Raw genomic sequence first — 13361 nt, 5'->3', positions numbered from 1 at the left:
TGTGGATCTACCCCCTTGTGTCTAGGACTGGCAGTCCTGGTTGCAGTTCCCAGTCCAGCTTGCAGCTGGACAGAGCAGCACTCTGCTATGGCTGTATAGTTTAGCCACATCTGTATGCAGCAGTCTAATTGCCCAACTGAAGTGTCACTAAACCCACATCATAAAAAACTATCAATAAATGGTGTATTACATGCTGTCTGTCACGATTAGACGTCAGGGGTTGAAGACCAATTGCAATAGCAGTGGCAGGACAGGCATACAGGCAGTCACTCCTGGCAGAGGACACAGGCTCCCCTGAGGTTGCGGAGTCTAAGTACTAGCTGGTTTTCCCCAGAGCTCCTGATGGTGGAGATGGATTTAGCTGCAAGCTAGTACCAGGTCGCGGTCCTCAGGATCGCCTCACCAGGGTGTGAGCAAGCCGGGGTCCAATAGCAGATAAACAGACAAGGTTGAAACAGCAGCGTGGTCAGTAAACAAGCCAAGGGATCAATCACGAGTGGCTGCAGGTTAGGATCAAGCAGTAGAGTAGTCAAAGAACAGGCCGAGGGTCAAACACGGGTGGCTGCAGATTGGGATCAGGCAGCAGGGAAGGCACAATAACCAGGCAAAGAGGAAGTGCTGAGACAAGGCTTTTATAGGAAGTCCTTGGGAGGAGCAAAGAGTTCAAGGTTCAGCTGCAATCAAGACACCAAGCAGAGTAGTCTAATGCAGTGTTTCTCAACTCCAGTTAGGGTTGCCAACTCATCCCTTTAAAACAGAACACATATGAATTACACAGGTTCTGTGGCTGATTAAGGAGGTAATTAAACTCACTTGGTGCCTTATCTGCATTAAATTAGCCTCAGAACCTGTGTAATTCATATGTGTTCTGTTTTAAAGGGATGAGTTGGCAACCCTAACTCCAGTCCTAACTCCAGGTCATGTTTTCAGGATTTCCCTCAGATGAAACAGCTGTGGTAATTACAAGGCAGTGAAACTGATCCAATCACCTGTGCAAAATAATGGAAAGCCTGAAAACATGACCTGTTGGGGCGCCTTGAGGACTGGAGTTGAGAAACCTTGGTCTAATGGATCAGATAGGTTTATCCAGCAGATCATTCAGGGAACTGTCCAGCATCTCAGATAGCTCAGTGGGAAGAGTCAATGACAGATACAGAAGAGGTCCCAGGTTCAAGCCCAGGTCCTGACACTGTCCATAGTAACTATGAGATTCATTTTCTACATTCTGCCAAATACCCGGTTGATCCTGCTGCTCTCTATCTCCCCCTTCCGTCCATGTCCCCAATTCAGGTAGGGATTTTGCAGCTGTGGTGGTAACTCTGCACATGCTCAGTTTTCAGTGAATTTCTATGCCAAGCATTTCCTCCCGATCACTTCTGAGCAGCCCATGTGACTATAGAGTCACACATGTGGGTGTATGCACAGTGGTAAATGACAGCCTACTCCCTCCCTCCTCCTCCATGCCCACTAACCAGTTAAACACAATGAGGGTGGGATATTACATGTAGATTGATGAAGGCTTCACCTCCCTCTTATTCTAAGACACAGGCTGGAGGGGCGTGGCACAGCCTGTGACTGGCAGAAATCCACCCACACCATGTTATTTCTACAAAATAATAAAGATTGTATTTCAAACATATGTTTGTATGACAATTTAAAACAGTTTATTGATATTATTTGTTTATTTATTTATTTTTACTCCGTATTCCAAAGGCTGTTTATATTTTATTTTAAACATGTGACCAGCAGCAGAGGACAAGAGGCTCCTTCTGCTTATGTTTCCCTGCAGACAGGCTGGGAGAGAGCTGGGTCATGTGACAGCTGTATAGCGATTAGGAAAAAGGTACTTAGATGTTTTTTCTTTAATTAAAATAATTACAGTGACGTCATCCACATACATAAATAGAAGGGACCATGTCAATTAAACTGTGTGTGTGTTTAGTATCACTTTAAGTGCCTCTCTGGATAAATGTAAAAGTTATCTTTTTTTTTTTTTTGCTCCTCTTGCCCCTACCCCTCAACTTGAATCCCTGGTGCTGTGCCTCAGAAAAGGAAAGTGGGGGTTGGTTAATTTGAAGTCCAGCAGCCTCAGATACATCTGGATGAGAGGTGCTGACTGTCAAGGGGTGAGTGAGCTCACCATCCATCCCTGTCTGTGACTGAAGTCTCCCCCCTTCTCTCTTTTGCCTCTGAGTAGACTAATGTAAATCAGGGTTCTCAGAGCACCCCTTACATCAGAGTTCCCCTTTATACCAGAGGCCACAGTGTTCCCCCTTACATCAGAGTCCTCTCCGTACATCAGAGTTCTCAGTGTTCCCCCTGAAATCAGGGTTCTTAGAGCATCCCTTATGTCAGAGTCCACAGAGTTCTCCCATATGTCAGAGTCCACAGAGTTCTCACTTACTTAAGAGTCTGCAGAGTCCCCCCTTACAGTGTAAGGGAGCTCTGTGAGTTCAGATGTAAAAAGGGAACTCTGTGGACTCTGATGTAAAGGGGGACTCTTGTGATTGACTTAATATGATTAGAAATTGTATTTCATTATAAAATATATATATAGTTTATACTATAAAAAAATTGCTGTGCGCTACTAAAGTGTTCAGGTTTGGCTTGAAGAAAAGGGGGCAACCCTACACATGTGGCTACAAAGTTCACATTGTTTAAGCAAGCTCTGATCCCCCTCCAGCGGTGATTGGCTACCCAGCTCACTCTGCTTACTCCTGCAGTGACTTTTCAGCATATTAATCTCTAATGCAGCACAGAAGGGTCGGTAGGGGGATGGGTTAGCAGGTCATGATAAGGTGCCGGGGATGCAACACAATTTAGTACTTTTGCTATGAGATTGACAATTGTTTGTTCCACAATGCCCACAGCTACAAAGGTTAGTGGGGACATGTTTTTTTTTTTAATGCTCATTAATCACTTTTTGGGAATATGTAAATGCTGGCATATCCCTACCCTGCCACAGGTGCACTGCCACAGGAATTAAACCCCAAATCAATTAAACCCAATCTTTAGATGTGGTAACTGTATTTTTTTTTAAGCTCCCCCGCCCCCCTCTGTTTTCACTTGATGAGTCAGCCAGTAACACACCACCTGTATTAGGGTGTCTACTCTCTGGATAAGGGAGCAACAGACACCCTTGGACAGCAGCACTCTTAATAAAGGGGGAGGGGAGTGTTAGATGCACTAGCAGATTTAGATGCACAAAAAAACTGAAGCCAAACTCCAGATCACACATTTTAAGCAGTTACAGTAACAATGTTTTTTTTGGAATAAAGGTTTTTCAAAAATAAATAAAAGCTGATCATTGTAAGCACTCCTGTCACTTTTAAATTGTTTATCTCAACACTCTTAACCATTTCATCTGCAGAAATGATTGGTCCAGTGAAAAACCTACTTGAAAAAAAGAAAAACCAACGCACCACCATCTAAAAGTTGGTAAGCTGCAATATAATGCCTGATTTTGGGTTGAAGACCGCTTTAATGCACATTATAATTTACCTTAGTTGGTGAGAAGAGATTGGATGTGTTAATGTAATGGTGAGGATTATTTGCTCCACATGCAGCTAGAAGTCAGTGAGGCCTTGTTTAAAAACACATTTTAGTTGCTGTGAGTCACTGCAAGGCCCCTAAAGTATAGATGTTGCCTATCATGTTGGGATGTTACTATAAGAATGCAGTTGCAGTGACAGCTGGTGCTCAAAATTTTCGGGGGGTGGCGCAAATAAACCGAAAAAAATTAAAATCAAGCACAGCCACTGTGCCCATCAAGCGCAGCCTCTGTGCCATCAAATTCGCAGCTACTGTACCCATCAATTGCTGCCTGTGTGCCCATCAATTTTGCCGCCACTGTGCCCATCAATTGCTGCCACTGTGCCCATTAATTGCTGCAAGTGTGACCCATCAATTACTGCCAGTGTGCCCCATCAATTACTGCCAGTGTGCCCCATCAATTGCCGCCACTTTGCCCATCAATTGCCGCCACTTTGCCCTTCAATTGCTGCCACTGTGCCCATCAATTGCTGCCAGTGTGACCCATCAATTGCTATCAGTATGCCCCATCAATTGCCGCCATTTTGCCCCATCAATTGCTGCCAGTGTGACCCATCAATTGCTGCCAGTATGCCCCATCAATTGCCGCCATTGTGCCCCATCAATTACTGCCAGTGTGCCCCATCAATTGCCACTACTGTGCCCCATCAAATTCTTCCCCAGTGTGTATCCCCCATCTGGCACTTACCTCTTGGGTCATGGCGCTGTCCTCCATGCTCTGAGTCCTCGATGTCTTCTCCCGTCCTCTGCTATGATTGGACGCCTGATAGGCATCCAATCACAGCGTATGTCGCTTCAGCCAATCAGGTGACAGGTAACCTGACCCGAGCACCTGATTGGCTGAGAGGCGGGTCAGTGTTAGGAAAGCGATTTATTTGCTTACCTAACACAACACTGAGTAAACAGCGAACACACAGCATTGCGCCCACTGTTTACCAATTTGAAAGCATATTAGAGCCTATGGCTGTAATCAGGACGCCTATTAGAGTCCACGGCTCCAATCAGGCGCTTCCAAAAAATAAAATAAAAAATGCAATGCAATGCATGAATCTATCTATTGGTGATAGAGAGGTGCAGGAGAGAGGGGGCAGCGCTCCTGCACCCTTTATGGATGCACCGCCACTGTGCAGTTGCATAATAGTAGCTCTGGCTGACCTGCCCAGAGAGTTTATTTTAGAGAAAAACATGGAACTTCCCAAACACACGCTCAAATACACACATGTGTGCGTATATACACAGTTTAAAAAAATTAAAGCAACATTTTGAGGGCTGAGGGCTGAATTGAAAGACACCCAGAAAATCAAAGTGAAAAATGTATGCAGCAAGCTAGTCTGTTTTGCTGAATATTAATTGCAGCAACTCTGAATGGTACCCAGTAGTTTGTATGGCCCCCGTGTGCTTGTATGGATGCCTGACAAAGTTGTGCAGGTGGGTGCAGAGTGCAGGTGGGTGCAGGGGAGTACAGAGGGCAGGGTGCAGGTGGGTAGTGGGTGCAGCGTGCAGGTGGGCAGTGGATGTAGGTGGGTGCAGTTGGGTACAGCGTGCAGAGTGCAGGTGGGTGCAGGGGAGTACAGAGGGCAGGGAGCAGGTGGGCAGTGGGTGCAGGTGGGCAGTGGGTGCAGCATGCAGGTGGGTACAGCATGCAGGTGGGTGGTGGATACAGGTGGGTGGTGGATGCAGGAATGTCTTTCATCTCCCAGCACAGACACCCATCCCCCCTCCTGTGGCTGGAGAGGGTGGGCGGAAGCCAGGCTTCTGTATTTAGATGTAACACAGCAATCCGCTCCTGTCCAGCCAGATTTTCGGCACCCGCCCGCACTCTCGCAGCATCGCTCCCTGCCATTTGTCACAGAGCCGGCCGGGGATGGAAAGCTTTTCCTAGGCAGAATTAACACACTTTAAAACTCACCACTCTGAAAACAGACCTCAGATACAGTGCGGCTCAATTCAGTGAGGGAGCTGCCCCTCCTCTCAGGCTCCTCCTCATGACCTGTGAGACATGTCAGAGCCGGGGAGGAGCCACCTAGGAAAAGCTTTCCATCCCCGGCTCTAGTGTGACAAATGGCAGGGAGCGATGCTGCGGGAGTGCGGGTGCCGAGAATCCCGCTGGACTAGTATCGGTATCGGGACAACCCTACTTGAAATGTTCACTGGTCACCCAGAGGGGATTGTTTTATTTCTCAACATATGGAGTTAATCTTTAATATTGGCTACTGTTTTTTGTTTCTCTTGCAGAGTTTATACAAATGATGACGGCAAAGTGAAGACTGTGCAGAATGTTTTAAAGCGGAGGCCCACCCTAAAAAATATTTTTACATTAGCAGTCTCCTTTAAATGTAATAAAAATTTGTGAAAAAAAGGCAGTCGTCCTAATCTGCCTACTTCCTAGTCCGCGGTGCTCCTAGTTCACTTATTGACTCGCTTGGGCTCCCGGGAAATGATGACAAATTCTATATTTTTTACTTTTGCAATAATAAATATCTCCCAAAAATATATAAAAAAAAAATGTTTTTTTCTCAGTTTAGACCGATATGTATTCTTCTACATATTTTTGGTAAAAAAAAAATCGCAATAAGCGTTTATCGATTGGTTTGCGCAAAAATTATAGCGTCTACAATATAGGGGATAGTTTTATAGCATTTTTATTAATATTTTTTTTTACTAGTAATGGCGGCGATCTGCGATTTTCATCATGACTGCAACATTATGGCGGACACATCGGACACTTTTGACACATTTTTGGGACCATTGTCATTTTTACAGCGATCAGTGCTATAAAAATGCACTGGTTACTGTGAAAATGACACTGGCAGTGAAGGTGTTAACCACTAGGAGTGATTCTTACTGTAAGGGGGCGTGGCTTGCTGTGACACCTCACTGATCGTGTTCCCGATGACAGGGAACATGATCAATGACAGTGTCACTAGGCAGAATGGGGAGATGTTGTGTTTACACTAACATCTCCCCGTTCTATCTTTCCGTGAGACGATCGCAGGTAAGCACGCAGCGATCGAGTCCACGGGCACACTCACGGAGATTGCGGCGCGCCCGCAACAACCGCTTCTTAAAGGGGACGTACAGGTACGTCCTTTTGCCTGTCCGTGCCATGCTGCAGATGTATATATCTGCATGCGGCAGATGGAAATCGGTTAAGTGGAAGAGTGGGTTTGATAAAAAAAGTTAGCAGTGCCTTCACCCAGGTCAAGGGAGGAGATTCCCTTCCTGAGAAAGTCATCAGTAATTTAATCAATTAATTGGGAGCAAAAGAACTACTGCAACCAGCATTTAACATTAACCATAAGTACTGTATATAGATGCACACCAGTCTATAAATACTACAAACTCTTTATAAGAAAAGATCACGAATAGTACATCCATCCATGGTACAAACAGGTAATATCAGCAAAGAGTCCATCAAGAGTCCTGGTAGAATTGTGCACATATACCTGGGTAATATCTAGTTATTAAAAGAGATACTTCCAGGTGAATGTTGCAGCAAAGTCCAGTTGCAATGTCCCCTGAGGTTGATCACGATGCAGTGTCCATCTTGGTGTCAGGGATCTGAAGGCAAGGTCAGCAGTGATGGGGGGGGGGGGGGTGATTCTTCAATTGATGCCTAATAAGCCTGGAATGCAAATTTTCACCACAGAAGCCATCATGCGACACCGTAATTCAAAGTCAGTCTATCTAATCTATGTCTTGGTCCCTAGTAGTTTCTAATCTGTCGTGTAACTGGAGCTCTAACTACCACAAGTGGTCATTGCTTGCCTAACCTGGCTCTAGCCTATGCTGGTTATTGAGCTCTGAGCTAAAACTAGCTATAGAATCCCAGTCCAGAAGGGACAGGGTTAACTAAAGTAACAGATGCTGCATATAAACTCTATGGCAATAAACAGGTTCAACCACTAATATAGTGAAAGGTGACCACTACACACATACAGTAGCAAAGACCAAGCTATCTGGCACTGTGCATGTGAGATAATAACAATAGGGCATAGATAAGAATGTCACAAAGATTCAGATACACACTCAGGAATCTATGGACGGGGTTCAGTACATTCAAAACAGCCGCGGCTCAAGCCAGCCAGCTGATGCATGGTGACATCAAAACCTGTAGCTCTACCCAATGCATTTCCCTATACAGGTCATCGACTGAGAATGGAGCCGTTCCCAGTCAATGCCCTGTATGGGAAATGTACTGAGCACCGTTTTTTGGATGTTAGTGCCTGCGATTTTGAATAAATCTTTTAAAGTGGAGTACTGCACCACAAAGCCTCTTCTTTGTATCTTATGAAATACCCCTGTTGGAAGGATTGCCTGTGAGGTCATATCCTGTGAGGTAATTTCCTGTGTTGAGGTCATATCCTGTGATGTCATTTCTCATGGAGGAAGCAATTGGCTGTTGGGGATGTGACTTCCTGTTTGTCATTGCTTTTGTTGTCTATTGATAAAAAAAACAAGTGCTGTGCTCGGTAGAGGTAGAAGAGGACGATGGTACTGAGGACGTAAGCTGTGGTCGTGTCTGTTTACTGGGGGATATGTGGGAAATAGAGTAAGTAGTAAGATGCATTATACCATTAGACTGAAATGTGTTACAAGGGTGCTGATTAGCACAGGAGAAATGTATTACGCATAGCGTATAGCCATACTTCCATAACATAGGCTATCAGGCATGTCATGGCAGAACAGCGGAATACACAATTAGTGTTGGGTGAGCGATTCAGACCGAGCATAAGCTCGGACCGAACTTTGCCTGTTCGCTAACACACAACTTTGCTGGGCACTCGGTGGGATGTTTGCCCATGAGGCCCCACAATGCACTGCGCAATGCACAAAGCTTTTCCCAATCAGGGCACAGTGAATAGCTGATGCTGCTGCATCAATAACAATGGATGAGTCATCAACTGTCAATGGGCTTCCCCGCAGACAGCTGAAAAAAACCCACATTGCTGGCAAAAGAAGAATGAGAAAAAAAAGGATGTGAGGCCCCCCCCCCCCCCCCAATCCATACTAGGCCCTTTGCGTCTGGTATGGATTTTAAGGGGAACCCAATGCCAAAATGTAAAAACAAAACAGGGCAAGTTCCCCCTCAAAATCCATACCAGACTCTGGGCTGTGGTTGTTGGAGTCTGCGGGCAGGGGGCTTATCAGAATCTGTAAGCCCCCTTTGATGAGGGGGCCGCCATATCCCAGCCCCCCCATATGAATGAGTATGGGGTACATTCACCAAAAAAGTGTCAAAAATAAATAAAAAAACACACACACACACACAGTTTTTAACAATTTATTTATTAAAAATAAAAAACAATGTCCCCTAATGTAGATCCATCGTCAATCATGACGCCCATCGCCCCAGCGGGACCAAAAAAGAAAAAAAAACCTCCGCCCACGACGAAGGTAAACTGACGATTGCCTGCTCTGCTGTTTGACAGTTCTTAAATAGGTAAGGGGCGGAGCCACCTGGCGACATCACCTGGTGGCCCGCCCCCTTATGACATCACCAAGCGGTGCACGCTGAGTCGGTGATGTCACATGGGGCACTGCCACCAGGTGACGCCGCCAGATGGCTCTGCCCCTTACCTATTTAAGAACTCTAAGGCCCCGTACACACGACCGAACATGTTTGCTGAAACTGGTCCGCGGTTTCCAGTTTCAGCAGACATGTTCGGTCGTCTGTACGTCCGAGCGGACAGGATTCCAGCGTACATTTGCCCGCCAGACCATTTTCGAGCGGGCAAATGTTTCTAAACTTGTTTAGAAACATGCCCGCTGGAATCCTGTCCGTCGGACATGTTCGGTCGTCTGTACAGACTTACCGTGCATGTCCGAGCGGCCGCCATCCCTCACATGCGTCGAATGACTTTGACGCATGCGTGGAAGCATTGAACTGCCAGGGCCGCGCACGTCGCCGCGACGGCGCGGCCTCATCGCCACGTATCGTGTACGCGCGGATTTCTGTATGATGGTGTGTACAGCCATCATACAGAAATCTCCGGGTGGGCATGTATGCTGAAAACGGTCCGGCGGACCGTTTTCATCGTACATGTTTGCCCGTCTGTACGAGGCCTCAGATGGCGGAGCAGGTAGACAGCGGTTAGCCTTAGTTGCTGGCGGAGCTTTTTTTCTTGGGTCCAGTGGCGGCAGACATCGTGATTGACGATGGATCTACATCAGGGAACATTGTTTTTTTTTTTTTAATAAAGGAATTATTAAAAACTGTGTGTTTTTAATTCTTTTTGACACTTTTTTGGTGAATGGGTGGGGGTACCCCCTACTCATTCACATGGAGGAGATCTGGGGGCCCCCTTGTTAAACGATCACACACACGATCATTTTTCAGCATGAAAAAAATGTAGTTTTTCAAAAACGTCATTTAAATTGATGGTGTGTGGGCTTCACATTATTTTTCAGGTTCTGAAAAATGACAAAACAAAAATTCGAACATGCTGCATTTTTTAACTACGTTTTAAACAATGTCGTTTTCGGGTTGTAAAAAATGATCGTGTGTGGGCTAAAACGACGTAAAAAACCCACGCTTGTTCTGGTAAAACTACCATTCGTAATAGAGTAAGCACATTCATCACGCTGTAACAGACTGAAAAGTGCGAATCGTCTTTTACTAACACGGAATCAGCTAAAGCAGCCCAAAGGCGAATGGAACTTCCCCTTTATAGTGCCGTTGTACGTGTTGTACGTCACCGCGCTTTGCTAGATAATTTTTGAAAAACGATGGTGTGTGGGCAACATCGTTTTTAATGATGAAGTTGGGAAAACATTGTTTTTTAGACATGCTGAAAAATGATCGTGTGTACGCGGCATTACACTTACAGAGCACCTGTTATTTCAGATCCATCATAGCAGTGCCTGTTAGCACCTTGTTGTGTCACTGCCGCATCACCAGCCGTCTCATTAAAGTGAATGGGACTGTCGTTGAGTCACTAGCGGGTCAGAGGAGAGGGCGCCGCAGGACAGAGATGACTGTTGCTCTTTCCTAAAAAGGCTTGATTTAAATCAATTCGATTTAAATCATAATTTTTAGAGATTTACGATAAATTGTGATTTAAATCAAATCCAGCCTGGAGGCGCCTCTCCCTTTTTGTTTATTGCAGTGCACTGGAACCCAGTTTCTGTTCCCCTATAATGGCAGCCCTCAGTTGTGGATCCTAAACCCCCCACCTTATGGTCTGTGGATTTTTTTCCTTCATACCGTATTGGACATTTTTAGTTATATTTATATATTGTTGTATATTTCTTATACCTGTCCCTTCCCATATGTCCTGTATTTGCCCCTGTTTTATACATATTAAGACCTGAGGGAAATTTGGTCTCAGTCACTTGCGCCTGAACTTGTCTATAAGTCGGATGTAAACGGACTGTGTCCGTTTACATCCAACTGTCATCCAAACCACAAGACGGATGGGAAACAGATCCCCTATCCGTCTATTTGAATGCTGGAGAAGCCGCTATCCATGGGCGTAGCATCAGGGGTCACAATGGCAACCCAACTTATGCTCCGTGGTGCCTCCCTGCAACACTGGACCGGAGGGGTGGCATATAATAGAATCGATTACCTATATTTCTCTCCTGCAGCAGCTGCCTGTTTAGGCTATTTCAGCAGTTTGGCATCTTCATCCAGGGCACTGACCTTGTCCCGGTAAGAAGGGGTGGAGGGGGTTGCCAAACTCATTCTTTGCCTCGGATGAATGAAAGTCTAGTTTCGTCACGGCATACATTATTTTTTGTGTGTACAATTAAGCAATCCACCCATGTTTGCATTAAGATAATGCAGATCAATTATTTAAGAGGGATGGGATCAACTGGTTTTGACATTTAATAACGTGTAATGAGTTCTAACTACAAATAGAGCATGTAAATCCAGTTTGGGTGCGGCTTTCTTAGAACATTAATGTTAGTGACTTGCATTGGTTCTCTAATCTTCCAAATCTCTTCTTCTGGTGCAGGTTTGATCTAAGGCTTACAGGTCTTGTCTCTTTACAGGCAACGGAACAACTGACTTCCCTGAATTCTTGACTATAATGGCAAGTGAATTGGAAAACCCAGACGAGGATATGAGAGAAGCATTCCGTTCATTTGACAAGGTAATGTCCTATCTGAGCTAGAAACTTGCATGTACATTCTGTACAGTACTTATGAAGTGGTAGAGTAACTTTGCATACTTCCATTAGTGAGATTCAGACTTGGCTGAGCGTTCCTATTTGATTGACAGGCTTCCGACGGTCGCATACATCGCGTCACGATTTTCCGAAAGTAGCCGAACGTCGGTGCGCAGGCGCCGTATAGACCCGCACCGACGTTCGGCTTCTTTCGGCTACTCGTGACGCTTTGTATGCGACCGTCGGAAGTCTGTCAATCAAATAGGAACGCCCAGTCCCGAAGACCATACCCGGAAGCGGCGGAGAAGATCTATCTCTAAAACGGTAAGTACTGCTTCGATTTAAAAAAAAAACACCCGATTCTCCTTGACAAAATGAGCCTCGATCTAATGTTAAAAATTGTTTTTCGGGTGAACTCCCGCTTTAAGAACAAATGGTCCATGATTTTCCTTCTATACTTACCAGGTTAGAAGAATTCCTAGACCAGTGGCGGCTGGTGCTCAAATTTTTTTTGGGGGGGTGCAAACAAACTGAAAAAAAAACAAAAAAAACATCAATAGCAGCCACTGTGCCCATCAAGCGCAGCCACTGTGCCCATCAAGCGCAGCCACTGTGCCCATCAAGCGCAGCCACTGTGCCATCAAACGCAGCTACTATTACAATCAATTGCTGCCAGTGTGCCCCATCAATTGCTACCAGTGTGCCCCATCAATTGCTGCCAGTGTGCCCCATCAATTGATGCCAGTGTGCCCCATCAATTGCCGCCAGTGTGCCCCATCAATTGCCGCCAGCGTGCCCCATCAATTTCTGCAGTGTTCCCCCCACCCGGCACTTACCTGTCTTGGGTCACGGCGCTGTCCTCCACGCTCCGAGTCCTTGATGTCTTCTCCCATCCTCGTCCCATCTTCTGCTATGACTGGAAGCCTGATAGGCATCCAATCACAGTGCCTGACGCTTCATGCTGTGCACCTGATTGGCTGAGAGGCGGGTCAGTGTTAGGAAATTGATTTATTCGCTTCCCAAACACAACACTGAGTAAACAGCGAACAAACAGCATGTGCCCACTGTTTACCAATTTAAAAGCCTATTAGAGCCTATGGCTGTAATCAGGACGCCTATATTGTTTAATATCTATCTTCGCCCTCTCTTTGAAATCATCAGTAACCAGAAGTTACTTTACCACTCCTATGCAGACGACACACAACTGTATTTCCGCATCTGCAACAAAAAGGATCATTCTCTTGGACTAGAGAAATGCCTCACTCTAATAGATAACTGGATGACAAACAGTTATCTTAAACTCAATGGTTCGAAAACAGAACTTCTCCTGTTTCACGCTAACCGGAAAAATCACCCCGCGTCAACATGGACTCCCCCACCCATTCTGGGTAAAACTATCACCCCTAGCACCAAAGTCAAAAGTCTCGGAGTCATTTTCGATACCTACATGACAATGGATGCACAAATAAGGTCAGTAGTCAGCGGATCCCACCATCTGCTGCGCCTACTACGCAGACTCACGCCCTTTATCCCGAAAGAGGACATTGCAGTCGTGGTGGGAACAATCATCAATTCCAGACTCGACTACGCAAATGCCGTCTATCTAGGACTCCCCAAATACCAAATCACTCGTCTGCAAGTCGTTCAAAATACGGCCGCTCGATTAGTGACTGGGAAAAAACCATGGGAGTCAAT

General features: G+C 45.7%; 1 protein-coding gene across 2 annotated transcripts in view; it reads left to right on the top strand.

Annotated features, from left to right (window-relative positions):
• Nucleotides 1-13361, top strand: part of LOC120937981 (calmodulin-beta-like) — a 35395-nt gene that overhangs the window by 6425 nt on the left and 15609 nt on the right. For both annotated transcript variants that reach the window (XM_040351577.1, XM_040351575.1), the window contains exon 3: nt 11551-11651. In XM_040351577.1, coding sequence (XP_040207511.1) covers nt 11551-11651 — 101 coding nt within the window. The remainder of the gene's footprint in view (nt 1-11550; nt 11652-13361) is intronic.

This window comes from Rana temporaria, chromosome 4 (assembly GCF_905171775.1).
Source record: "Rana temporaria chromosome 4, aRanTem1.1, whole genome shotgun sequence".
In the NCBI taxonomy this organism is placed as follows: Eukaryota; Metazoa; Chordata; class Amphibia; order Anura; family Ranidae; genus Rana; species Rana temporaria.
This window is presented reverse-complemented; position numbering and strand designations above follow the sequence as displayed.